Below are 13888 nucleotides of genomic sequence, written 5' to 3'. Positions count from 1 at the left end.
GTACTTGTTTATATGGTTTTTCAGTCTACATTCAGAGATGCTAAAAGTGTAGACAGATTTCAAATGATGATTTAATTGTTTACAAGTGAGTGTTTTCTGCAGCATACAGAAGAGATGAACTAATCCCCAAAGGCTTTTTGATATAACTTGAACAGATGATTTCCTGACATTGTTATATATCCTGGTTTAAGGCGATGAATAATTAGCTATTTAAGTTTAAAAAAAAAATACCTTGAGAGCTAGATGTCAGCTGAAAAGCTGTCAGTAAATTGGGAACAGCTTTGCATGTCAAGTTGATTATAGCAATGAATAAAAGGAATTACAGGAAAATGAACCATGCAGTGTGCAGTTTTTAACTTCATTCTCCCCACAGTTTCTCCCATCTCATTCTCCAGATTCCTAGGGTACTTGTGATACTACCAAGCTGTGGAGTTCCCTTTCACAAAATCCTTTACTGCGGGCAAGTTTTTCTTGTTGTTTACTCCTCTTCCTCAATGTGCAGTGACTTGAAACTTTACATTCAAGGATTTCCCCCCTCCAGCCCCCAGTGCCATTAATAGCATCTTTTGTCTGAGTTCCTGAAATCTGGAAAGCCACTTATTGCACAGCTTTAGTCCCAGGCAGCTGCCTGGGGTCAGGCAGGCAGCTCAGCCTCCCCTGCACATCCTGCAAGCTGCCATGTTTATCCTCCAGTAACAGAGTTTATTTTGTGTTTTCCAAAATGGATTGGATGTGACAGAGCAGTTGCTAGGACTGAGCTGAATGTTTGTGAGCTGATACTAAGTGAGTTGCATTAAAGAGTTGTGGGGCCTTTTATGCACAGCCACAGCCAAAACCAACCCAATGCTCTTGGTACAAAAGGGTTCTGTGGACATACAAGCTATTTGGATCTTAGAAATCTGTTTCATTGAAGCAGATGGGAGCGAATTAATGTTCTTTGAATTATTCAGCTTGAAAATAAAATTGTGCATCTGTATTAAAGATATGAATTTAGATGGGCTGAAATCCTCTGACACCTCCCAGTGTGGAAGCAGCACTGACTGCAGTGCAGGGAGTGGAGATGCTTTGGCAGGAATTGAAGGACTCATGTTCATGTTCTTACATGAGCAATTGTCACCATGCCATCTGAAGGCCAGTGCAAAATGAAGCTGCTGTAGGGCCATCTGGATGACAATTGCTGTTTATCAGCACACAATACCTGTCTGATATGTGGAAATGGCAGATTTTGCCTTTCTGTCATCATTGTGACTGCAGTGAGCCAGAGCAGTGCTGGAAGCCTGTTCCAGAAGAGAGAGGGAGCCTCTCTTGGCAGAGGCAGATGTGCTGTTTATGCAGGGGTGGCTTATTGAAAATAGATTGCAGATGGTGTGACAGCAGTGATGCAAAGAAGAGGGGTTAGAGGGAGGTAAAAGAAGAAAAAACTGGAAATTAAGGATGGAGGTGAGAAGTTCATCACTGCCTGCTTCCCCATTCAGTCAGTGAGCAGCAGTTGCTTTGCACTAATACTGCTGCCCTTTCTTTTGCCTGTGCATGTTTCTTGTTATGCCCTCAAATGTGTGATGTGGAACAAGGTTTAAGAACGGTTTGAAATCATGGGGTTTGGGTACTGTTGTTGTGTCCCATCTTAGTGCAACATGTTGGCTTCAGCTCATCAGTTGGAAATAAATGATCCTTTGGGGCTGCAGTGATTTTCAGGTGGTGCAGCACAAATACAGCAGCAGTGTGCACCAGTGTAGGGTTCAAACCTGAGCTCCTACAGTGTATTACTAAGCACTTGGCTGTTTATGAGGGGCTTAATAGCATCACATGAATGGATTGGTAGCTAAATGAAGGATTGACGAAGCTAATCTCTGTGAGAATCCTCTTTAATGAGTTAATGAGGTGTTCTTATGGGCTCCCTACACACACAGATGCTAATGAGAGTTTTTCTAACTTACCAAGTGATGAAACTTGGATCTGCATCCAGACTGATAATAAAAATGATGGATAGGTTCTGTTATTTGGGAAAAATATGTTTTAGTTCTGGCATGAAAACTGCAGAAGGGAGCCAAAACTGCTGTTCTACCTGCATATTCTTTATCTTTTCCTGTAACTTATTGATAAAACTCAAAGTCTAGTGCTAAATGCTCAATACTTCCAAAGCTGAAAATCAGCAGCTGTTCTTAATAAAAGTAAATTACCTATTTCATCCTTTAAAGATCAGTGTTACCAAATTCTGTTGTTAAAAGTTTCATTCAAAATTTTCAAAAAATTGTTCTGTCAGGATTTTCATGGTCATATCTGTTGTTTTGGGTTAGGAGTTTTTGTTTGTTTCTTTAATTTTCTCCTCCCCTGTATTAAAGATTGGAATGTAGTAAGTTCATGCAGAGGAAGTGTCAGGTCCTAAATGGATTTATCAGGGATTTTAATCCATAACCCCGCAATTTTTTAAGCTGTATCAGGGAGATCATGAAAACACAACTTGGTGGGATTTAAGGCATTTGTGTAATTTTTAGTGGTGGGATCTTTCTTTTCCTGGCTGTGTTTGACTGGGAGGTCTCAGCCTCCCTCTTGTGAGTGCATTCCTGACGTGTGCCAAGGGCTGCGTTGCTGCCACCCATCTGGTTTGGCTCTTGGGCAGCAGGGAGCTCTGTTTGTTTGGGGTGGCCAGCAGGGAGGGAGATGTGCAGTCTGTGTGCTCGGGGTGAGGGCGATGGATGGCAGGCTGCTGTGGCTGGAGCCTGCCAGCCTTGCCTGCCCAGGAGCCTGGTGCTGGACGTGTCCCCTTCACCTTACAGCAGCCCTGCAACCGTCAGACACAATCGAGCTTTAGTGCAATCATCAGGTTTTGTTGGCGTGCTCTTTAATCCTCGTTCCAGGTCATTAATGAATTTGTTCAATATGACCTCCCCTCAGCTCAATACAGTGCCATTTATCATTATCATTTGTTTACAGTTCTACAGCCAGTTCTCAATTCCAGTGCTGTGCTTGCCCCTTCCCAAGTCTTTTTGAATTAATTTTCCAATTAGGATTTTGTGAGACACATATGCTGTCCTAAAATCCAGAAAATATGACCTCCTCTGTGTTCCTTCCATCCACTGCTCTCTATCAAAGAACAAATAAAGCAATTAAATTTGTCTGGCAGCTTTTATTCTGTATGAAGCTATATGGGCTGCTTCTTGTTCTATTACCCTCAAGATTTTTAGCTGGATTTTCTTAAAGTTGATTTTCCCTTGCCTTTCCCTTTCCCTCAAGAAAGACCCAGGGCTGTGTTCCTAGCTTCTTGGTGTCCTCAGTTTATTCTTTTGAAATATCCTTCTCATGAGAATAGCAGGATGGAAAGGCTTGGGGCAGGACCCTGGTTCTGTGCCAGGCTGTGCCCTTCTCTGGGAGGGCCCTGGGTGGTTCAGGAGGGTGAAGAGCTGAAGCTGCTGCTCACAGCAGTGTTTGGTGACTCCCCAGTGTGGCTGTCACTGAGCAGCTGTGCTTTGCTCTGCTTTGAGAGCAGGGACTGCATGGGTGTCTTTTTCTGTGTGCACTGCCAAATCTGGTGAAAATGTGCTTTCTTTTTGTTGTTGCTGTTATTGGGGTTATGCCAGCACCACTTATACTGGCCCACCATCGTGTCTCTCTCTTTTCCAAGTGCTTTGATGTGGATTTCCAGCTTGATTACCTGCAGTAGCTCCAAGTGCATCATGCAGCCCTTGTGCTGACTGGCTGATTTCTGTTTGCAGCCCACCTCAGCTTTGAAACTGGCTCTGCCCTGTTCTCTTCAGCTGCTCCTTCAACTTTAGAACATGTTCCTTTCTGTGCAGGCTTTAATTTCCTTCTGGTAACTTACTTGTCTGGAAACTTCAAATGAGCCTGATCTTTAAATTTGGCCAGGATTTTCTTGCTGATTTTTTACATTGTGCCCTGTGTCAGATAATATTCAGGCAGATTGTTCTCATAAGAGTTGACGACTGGAATGGTTGTCAGACAAGACATTTTTTCCACTATAAATGCAATGCTTATATTCTCAAGTGAATTAGTGTCTCCTTCCATGTGCTTTTTTATGTAGCTGTTTAAGACACTTGGTTACTCTATAAATATAGACTCCTCCATCTCTACTAAAATGTTGCATAAGGACAAGTGTCATTTTTTTCTTCTATTTGTTTTTTCCTTTCCATCACTAGAACTACAAATAACCCATATCCATGAGTGTAAGTACACTCAAAATCATACCCAGGCTGTATCTCCTGGGGTGCCCTCTTGGAGGCTTCCACAGCAGCATCTGCTGGGTACTGGGCATGAAGCTGTGGTTCACAGCAGAGAGGGCATGTGGGACGTGCAGAGATGAGCTGGGCCATGGGGGGGGGAAAAGATCTTTGTCAGCAGCATCCGGTGCGTTTCACCATCTCTAAACAACCCACTTCTATTGATCCATTAGATTAGTGTTTCTTGGCTTTTTACACATTTGCATTTTATGCTGAAATTCGTTTGCCACCTGAAACCAACTGTGCAGTTTGTTAGAACAACTGAACTGTGCAGCAAAGCTGTGGCTCCTGCCAGCTCTTAATAAATTATTAAGGAAAGCAGGACAGTTGACCCTTGCTGTGAGCTGGTCAGATGTATCATTCTTAAGTACAGATTTGGAAAGTGGTGTTGGAGCAGCTGTGCTGTATTGAGGTGTCAGGGCTGAAAGATAAGTGTGCTTGGAGTTAATAAGTGAAAACATTAACTGTCTGTCGCTCGTACCTGTGAGACAGTGTGTCTGGCCTGGGGAGCTGACATATTCAAAATGTCAGGGCAGTGCTGGGACAGCAGCATCTTGGTGGCCAGACATATTTTACAGACATCTGGGGAAGCTCCCTGCTGCTATCAGTGTGTTGCAGTTGCTGGCCCTGGCTATGTTCACAGGTCTGTGCTGAGCTGGCTGCAGCAAATTCTTTTCAGGTGGTAAAAGACACCAAAGATAGGAATAATTCCAGCTTCATTTGTAACTGGAACAGTAATAGACAGAAGATTCAGTGTGTGGCTTAAATGTTCAGTAAGATTGTATGGATTTATTCGGGGTAATGGTTTTTATGGAGGTATTAGGGAGTTCTGGACTATTTCTGGGCACTGACTGTTATTGTAAGCTAAGGAATAGTAGGTGTTGCTGCAGTTTAGGTTCTGTAAATTACTATAGTCTTCTGTACAACTCCTGCAGACAGGAGAACAGTATAATCTTTACTGAAAAGCAAGAAACCAGCAGGTCTTAGATTTAACTGAGCTGCTCTTCCACTGCTAGATAAGCATGCGATTGTTCATGAGGGTCTATGTCTTCCTGGGAGAAGATTTTTGGCTTTGAAGGAGCTATACAGATATATTTTACTAGCCAAGGATTAGAACACTTTGTACCAAAGCCATCAGCTATTAAAGGCTGCAGTTGATTCTGGTGGCAAAATATTCACAGTTGGGACAGGCAGGGGAGGAGAGGTGGTGGGGTCTGTGAGGGAGTGTTTTGATTGTCTAGAGCCTGTATTTTATACTTATGGGTGTTGCCCAAGACAGTACTTTTATGGAGCTGATCATGAAAGTCTGCATCTTAAATTTTGATGGGTGTTCTGGCTTAAGATGCCCTCCCATTCTTTGCAGCTTCTCAGCAAACTAGTTGAGAAAACGATCTTGAGTAAATACATTTTCACCCAGTGCTTTGTGTTTAGTTAGGACCAGTTCTGCAATTTGGCCACACAAACAGTTCATTTGTCAAAATTAAGGGCTGGCAGGAGCCACGTGGGCTCACGTTGCTGCTGAAGAGCAGGTTGGTTAAGCTGTGCACCAGTGAGGCTGTTGGCACTGGTGGCAGCTCAGTGGTTTGGAGCAGCCTCTGCACACTCTGGTGGCCTGAGAGCTCTCAGGAGCTGCAGGACCACCCAGCACCTCTGGCTGGGGCTGTTCCACATCCACATTGTCATGGCACTGCCACTCAGACCACCCTGGAAATGCTCACTCTTTGCAGCTTCTGATGTTGGGCAATGTGATGAAAGTCATATCTGCAAGAGCATTTCTGGGTGGCTGCAGCGTTTCCTGTACCTTGCCCTGCAGCTCGTGCCCCAGCTGGCAGGACTGGCACTGCTGGGAAGTCACTCTTCCCCAAATAAGTCAGCATGTGAGATAGCTGGTGGTGCAGTGGCAGCTGTTAATGTGACTTGTAGCTAAGGGTTACAATTAAGGTTACTGAACACTTCCTGTAATTAGAGGCTGGGTTTCACTGCAGGGACGTGTCTGCAGGGGAACTCCGAGCTTGGTGCCCTGGCTGCTGCTCCAGGGAACTCGTGTCACCACCATCCTCAGGATGTGTGGGAGGTTGCCTGACTTGTGTTCCCCATCACCAGTGGAGAGGTGGCAGAAACACAGGGAAATGGCAGTCCCTCCAAATCCTGTTGTTTTGTTTTACTTTTTATTTCTGTAAACAAAGGTTTTGAGGCACATTCGAGTGTAGGAAAAAAACCACAGGCTGGCAGGCTAACAAACCTCTGGATCATAAAATGAGTCAGCAGAAGAGACGAAGCAACAGTGCCTTGGGATAGCTGTAATCCTCAACTGCAAATTGTAAAAACAGCACTGCCCACACAGGGAACTGCTGTTACATGGTCCTGCCTTGCAGGCTGCAGAGCCATTGGGGAGAACACGTGAAATGTCACTTTTAGGTGAATATTTTGTATCTTTGTCTGAACCTGTGGTTTCATGGGAAGGAGTATTTGGTGATGGTGCTGGCATTTGTTACTGCTACTTGCCTTCTTACCGTGTCCTAGCTGCTGGTTCTTCCTTGCTATCCTCCTGCTCCTGCCTTTGCTGGCCACCTCTGCTGCACCAGCACAGCTCTCCTTGCCTAGTGCCATGAGCTGACTGAAAGAACTGATTCAGCTGTAAAGTGACATAGAACAAATCAATAAAACTAAAGAAGAACTTTACAAGCCAGTTTCCCTGTGTGTCTCAGGGCCCAGCTGCACAAAACCTGGAAAACCTGCTGCAGTGCAGGTGCTGAGGTTTTGGGGTGAGGCATCTGTGACTAGCACTGCTGCTGGGGGCCATTGCCTTGTGCCAAGCCACACACAGATCTGTGCTGCCTCCAGGGATGGAGAGAAGTGACTAAAAATGAGTGAAAATTGCTCATCAAGTATAAAAAATCCTTTGAAGTTTCTGCCCCACTCAGCAAAGCTAAGTGGAGCTGCACTGGTGCCAAAGGTGTGCAGTCCAGAAGTGATGGAGGGGCAGGGAGCAGGAGGTTTGCCTGCAGGAACAGGTCCAGTGCAGCCAACAGCACTTGAAGTCTAAGCCCTGGGCTTTCCAAAAGTCAGGCTGGGGTTGTGAGTGATTAGATTGAAGTAAAGACAGAGTTACCATGGTCAAACCTGGTGTCTCTTGAAACTGCTGGAAAAACATCTTTTGTGGCATGGGGGAGAGGCATGTATTGTGGTCAAGGTCCTAGACTTTGCAGGTTTCTCTCATATTTCCCATGTGGCTTTGAAATACTTGGTTTATTTTTCTGTACCTCAGTTCCTCCAACACTTCCTATCTTTTAGTTTTGTTTTAGGAAAATTGCAAAGTATTTGAAAACATGTCTATTCCTTTATGGGAGTGAGACATGAACCCATTATGAAAGACACAGTGGTCAAATCCCAGAGCTGAGTTGCTGTTCTCAGAGTCACCTTTCAATAGTAAACAGAGTCTTACCCTGATCAGTCTTTAAAGGTGATCAATGTGTCAGGCTGTTTATACAGCACTGTCATAGTGTTTACACTCCAATCCCACTACAGATTTCATTTGATCACAAGCACTGGAGATTAATGATTCATAGCACTTGAAAAATGGCAGTCTGAAATTTCAGATGGGATGATTGCTGTTGTCCCTGGGGTTTAGTTATCACAGCTCTTGTGGCTCTGTGTCATACTGCTGAAACCTGCTAGAATTAAAGTGGAACATACACAGACCAACCAAAACTTTGCTTGGAATGGTGCCAGTTATTCTGCTGTTTTTCCTGAATGTTTTTGTGATAATTTGCTCTCTTACTTTTTGTTAGCAACTGATAATCAATGAGGGCAGGCAGGCTGGACAAAGCAGAGAAGTTGTACCTTTAAAAAAAGAAGTGTGTACCCTCATCCCTCACATGTGGGCTATTCCTGGGCACACTGTCTTCCATAACTGTGCATCAGGCCATGCACAGGAGCTGGAGGAGAGCTCTGGGATTTACCAAAATATGACATTTATTTGGCACTAGTGATAGGCAGATGATTTTAAGAGCATGTGTCTTCCTGCAATGAGTGAAAGTCTTTCTGACTTTGAGCTTGAATTTTAAAACTACTTTTTGCTGTTGAAAATCAAATTTGACTGTATTTATCTCCTCCCACCTTCTTTGTCCTCCTGAGTTTCCTTATTGCCTTGCATAAAGAGGAGAATTGGGATGTATTCTCTGCAGCTGTGTTTTGGGGACCCTCAGGTTACTCCAAGAGCTGTCCTGAGTGTATCTGTAACTGCAGGAGGGAAGCAGAGTGTGCAGCTGGGAACGGGGTGAAAGGAAACACCTCTGTGCAGGGCAGAGCTGGCATCCAGAGACAGCCCAGCCACATCTCTTTGTTTCAGTCTGTGGAGTGCAGGCTGAGAGGCAGCAATGTTTACATTGATCTGCAGCTGGGAGAAAGGTTTGGGCTTTTCCCTATCACCATCTCTAGCAATTGTGCAAAAAAGTGTGAGCTGGGCAAGGAGTTAACCTGGATTGTTCATTCTTTTAGCCATAAAAGCCAAGCTTCATTCTTTTTCAGCAGATAATTTGTAAGAGAATGTGACATTTGAGTGTCGTGTGTTCTAATGACGATACAAAACAATCCCCCTTGCAATGCTGCACAATGGTGATTGCACAAGTGAATACAACTCACCACAGCCAAATGAGGGGGAAAATAAACAGGAAAAACTGTAGATCACAGGCCCATGCTGATGCATGGGGAAATAATGCCATTCAAAACCTGGTTTATATTTACATCTTTCTTTGGCCCAGGAAGCTTTGGAAATTAGTAATTAACATAAGAAATCCATTCTATTCAGGAAATATTGAACTGAGTTTGTCTAGCTTTTAAGTAGTTTGAAGCCTTATCTCTTACAGGAATCCCCTGATCTTTCCAGGATGTTTTATACATACAGTAGCTACTTCCTCTTACGGAAATACTGTCATTTGGAAGTGAACAGTGCATGTTGAAAAAGCTTTTGTCTGTAGTCAAATTGGCACCGACTGAGAAAATCCAGATGATCTCCCAAAGGGGAGCCTGTGCAGCTGAGCTGTTCTTTGTTACAGTAGTATTTTGCTTTTTGTATTTAAACACACTTCGTATTCTGTGTGCCCCACACACCTGCTAGTGTTGTGATCCTCCTGCTACGATACAAATATGAGTGAGACAATGGAGGACAGTGTGGTGACCAAACTAGCATTGCTTATGAGTCCAGCTGCAAAATGGATGAGTTTATCCCAGCTAATTCTGTATGAGTCAAGCTGTGAGTATTGCCATCATTTGTTTTAGGCTAAGGCAGTCCAAGGACAAGAGTCCTCTCACCTCATCTCTCACCTTCAGATGATTTCTTTCCTCCTCTAGCTTAGCTGATGACATGATATTTGGATTGCACTGAGGTTTCTCAGTTTCCTTCCACTCTTGGTGTCATTTGGCCAGTTGTCAGATGATATCTAGTACATCTGTGTCATAATGATGCTCTGCTGTTAAATGTAACCTTTCATCAGCCTGTTGTAAGTTAGCTGTGTGACAGGAGTAATCATGGGCTTTTTCACCTGTGCACACTGTGCTGCCTGACCCATGGCTTGCTGAGTGGAGGAAAGGTGTGTCAAGGCTTTCAAGGCCAATTTCCTCCTTAACCTTTTTTTCCTGGCTTGAAGCTTGTTTCTTCATTAGTATATTTATGGTGATGGTTAAAACAAAAGCTGCTTTATAGGCATAATTAAAAGTAAAAGGGATATATAGTTTCTTGGAGGAAGCCCACTTTTTTTTTTTTTCATTCTGTTCTGTGATTTAGCCGAAGTGAGAATCACAATGGCTCAAAATTAAAAATTAGTCTCAGGAGTCCAATAATCTGATAGACAAGAATTTTCTAAACTAAAAATGTCTAATTGAGACAGATGTGATGGATTTAAGAGACAGCACCATTGACCTGGTTCCACTCTGTTAGGCTTTCCAATTAAACAGGATGTGGAGAGTAAGACCTTGCAGAGTAATACCTGGACCAGCAGGACTGAGGTTTTAAATGTTCCTTATGTTTTAAAAGATGTGCTTTTAAAGATTTTGCTTGAGTGCTAATCCCAGAACACTAATGATGGAGTTTCCTACAGGGATGTTATCTCTTGCTAATCTTTTAATTAACAGGCTAAATAGATGATTTTGTGCTTTTGTGGTTAGAAGTCCTTTAATGAGGTTTGAATCCTCTGGCCAAGCTAAGCTAAGAGTTCAGATTTTGACACCAAGGAAGATGCCAGACTGCAAAAAATGTACAGTGCACTTGCATTATAATGCAAGAGAGAAGAAATATTAATTAGGAAGAAATATAATGGAAAACAAAATAACTGCAGCTAACTGCAACTGTTGAGAAGAAAAATTTTGCCAAGGATGTGGCCAACCCTTTCACCATCAAGTCTTGATCAACTTTCTGAAAATGCCTTGAAATTACAGATGCACCAGTCAAATATTAGTCTGATCTAAAGCCAGTCAGCTGTAATCTAAGAATTGTGAAAGACCATCAAATCAAAGCTGTGAGGGCCTGCACATGGCCCCCTGGTATACTCCTGTTACTGCAAATTTTTTTTGCTCATCCAAACATTGTAGAGATTCTGTAAATTTTGTGCAATTTCTAGATGTCTGGAAAAGTAGTAAATCTTAAAAGAAAATAAAAAGATAATCCTGCCATCCTTGTTCAAGCAGGTGTGTTTGTTCCTGATATCACCACTTGAGACCAGTAACAGCTCAGAACACCTCCTTTTCCACGATTCCAGAGTAATGGCTCTTTCTGTCTGCTCTCTTTGTAGATTGAACCTCCTAGTCCCTACACCAGCTTGGAGATTCAGGTTAGTACCACCCCCATCCCACTTCTTTCTGACAAGAGATTCTCTGAAAGAGAGGGCTGGGCTGGTGTTGCCCTCCACATTTCTGGTGTTTGCCACTGGTGTGTCCCTGGAGAGGGTGCAGGTGTAGCAGCAGCTCCTGCCATGACTGGCTAGGCAAGGACAGAAGCAGCTTCCTGAGAGGAAGCAGCAGGTGCAGATGGTGAGGAAGGACCTGGTGTGAAGCTGCACAGCAGCAGAATTGACTTGTGTGTGTTGGAAGAGAGGACACAGTCCTCAAGGCAGAGTGAGCATCCTTTCATGGCGTTCTCATTTCTTTTTGTGTATTCTGCTTCCCAGCCTTTTCCAATTCCTGCTGCTGGTGTTACTCTCAAACACTCGTGCTGCTGATTTTTTTCTTTAGACATTACAATGAAAGGTAATGAATCTGTGGAGCTGCCTGGCACCAGAAGGTCAAAGTGACAGAAGGGATTTTACAAAGTCACTGATGCTTTGATTTGTGTTTTCTAACAAGGCAGCATCATTGATTTCCATTCTTGCTGATCTCTGGGAGACAGCAAAGGCTATGGAACTTGCATACTGAAGATAAGTGTTTATTCAGAACACATTTCCAATGCCCCTGACTGCATAAATATTTCTACCTTTGTCTTCTGCTGGCCCTTCTCTGGAGAAAGCTTTTGATTGTTTTGTTATTTGTTTCAACAAGCCTACTACATCTATTTTATGGACTTCACTTCAGAGCCAAGTCCTTGTGAGTCAAAACTGGCGAGGAAGGATCACAGAAAGTTTGTTAAACACAGTGGCATTAGAAAGTGGTATCAAAACACAGTGTATGTAATAAAGTACTGACCTGTGCATGCTGTTGAACTAGAAATATACATTAATAATGAAGAATTACATTATTACTGATTTGAAATAGTGTAAGAACATGAGTTTGTGTTAGTGAAGGTGCTAGGGGAGAATGCACATGTGAATATGAACAAGAGAACTTTTCATTTGGAGAAGGAAGTGACAAGATCATCAGCTCCAGCTGGTGGAATGCTCCAGCTGCTGTGAATTATGGCTGAGGGAGTGCCTTCAGCCCCAGCAGACCTCCTCCTTACCCTGCCCTGCCAGCCTGCATCCTCTCTGACCTTCGTGGCATTCCCTCTTCTGGCCCATTAGCTCCTTGCTAAGACTCCCAGCAAGATTACCAGTCCCAAAGTTTCTGTATTTTCAAGGAACCTTAATATTGTAGTGGTCAGGGAAGGCACAGATGCATTATTTAATGAATAATAAAGGTAGAAATTAAGTTTATCCTCTTATGTATTGGTATTTCTCTCAGTGTTACTGAAAGCCACATCTGCTTCTGAAGCCATTTTCTGTAGAAAGCTGATTTCTTCTGATGTTGAAATAGAGGAGGAGAGTCAAAACTTCTTATAGGCAATGCACTTGTGTCCCACAGTGTTGTAAACTGGGGGCTGCTCACATGCAGGAGCTGAGAGCAGAAGGTGTGCTGGAGTGGGGAGGGAACAGACTTTCTCTCTGAGAGGCAGAAGTACATCTGGAGGACCTTCTCAGCTGAGGGTCAGGGTGCAACTTTGGTTTCTAGGGATGTATTTCTCTTTACCTGAAGTAAACAGATTCAGATTAACACTGGAAACTGATGGTTTACATCCTAAGAAATTAGCAGTCTTAGCTGCGAGTATCACTGTTTCCTCTTCTGTGAAAAAGCACTTTGAGAAGAATAACATCAGCAGCTTTAATGCTTTACAGCCTTGAACGGGATGTTAGCTTCTATGGTTGGTAAAGAATCTCCAAATTTGCAGAAGTTTCCTGCACGCATATATTTATTCTCCTCTTTTTGTTTGGGACAAATGGGAGCAGAACACTGCACTTTGTTCATTTGAGTAGACTGGTGAGCAGCTTCTCTGCCTGCACAAACTTGGCATGAATCAGCTCATTTGAGAGTTTTTCTCCACTGCCTTCTGGTTTCCTGTCTCGCCTTGGTTTGGTTGGTATTTTGAATGTTGACATTTCAAACCCATGCAGTGTTCTGGAGGCTTTCTCATGAATTTTTCATATAATTTCCACTCCTTTCCCTGGTCTTTCAATCAGCTGTTGAAAATTTTACAGGCATGGCTGCAAGTGGCCTTCTGAAGAGAGAGTGGGTACTCTTCCACAGCTTCAGCAGATCTCCTTGAACTCCCATATAAAGATATACTTTGGATTGTGTGCAAATGAAGAGAGGAGAGTGTTGACTTGAGAGCTAAGCAAGTGTTCTCCCTGATATTTTTCGAAGGAAAATATGCTCAATTCTCTCATGTCCTCTCTTCTAGAGGCTTATCAAAGCAGTTTGCTCAAATTGGACCTGCCAAATCAAACTCCTTGTGCTAATCAAATAGTATAGTGGGGATAAGTGTGATTCATTTATACCTGCCTGTGCTGGGACAGTGTGTGGGACTTGATACAGTCAGATAAGTTTCTATTATTCCTCGTTTGATTTTCTTTCCCCCAAGTGTGATTATATAACTCACAAACAACTATTCTTTAGCTTTTCTCATGTTAAATGGTGTGTAAAAAGCATGACTCATGTAATTTATACATTTAGTGCAACAGATTAACAACTACTTAATCACTTATTTTCAAGGGAGTGGCAAATTTATTTGCAGTGTTTTGCAGATGATTCTCATCTAGGGTAAAACCCAGAAACTTGGTCTTAATTGGAAAAAAAAAAAATTAAAACAAGCCCTGCATTTTCTATCTCTAAATCTCACCATGGGCTAATGCCAAATCCAGATACCCCTGAGGTGTTTGATAAGGTCACATCAGGATTCTTTTGGAGGGCTC

At 43.1% G+C, this 13888-nt stretch overlaps 1 protein-coding gene across 5 annotated transcripts in view; it reads left to right on the top strand.

The window, feature by feature from the left end:
• Positions 1-13888, top strand: part of XYLT1 (xylosyltransferase 1) — a 176738-nt gene that overhangs the window by 32700 nt on the left and 130150 nt on the right. For 3 of the 5 annotated variants that reach the window (XM_085592342.1, XM_021539810.4, XM_085592345.1), the window contains exon 2: positions 11024-11062. The exons of the other annotated variants lie outside the window; for them this stretch is intronic. In XM_085592342.1, the coding sequence (XP_085448468.1) occupies positions 11024-11062 (39 nt within the window). The remainder of the gene's footprint in view (positions 1-11023; positions 11063-13888) is intronic. 5 annotated transcript variants of the gene reach the window in all.

This window comes from Lonchura striata, chromosome 14, assembly GCF_050655825.1.
Source record: "Lonchura striata isolate lonStrDom1 chromosome 14, ASM5065582v1, whole genome shotgun sequence".
NCBI classification, from domain to species: domain Eukaryota; kingdom Metazoa; phylum Chordata; class Aves; order Passeriformes; family Estrildidae; genus Lonchura; species Lonchura striata.
The sequence above is the reverse complement of the archived record's forward strand: the minus strand, read 5'-3'. Positions and strand labels throughout refer to the sequence as shown.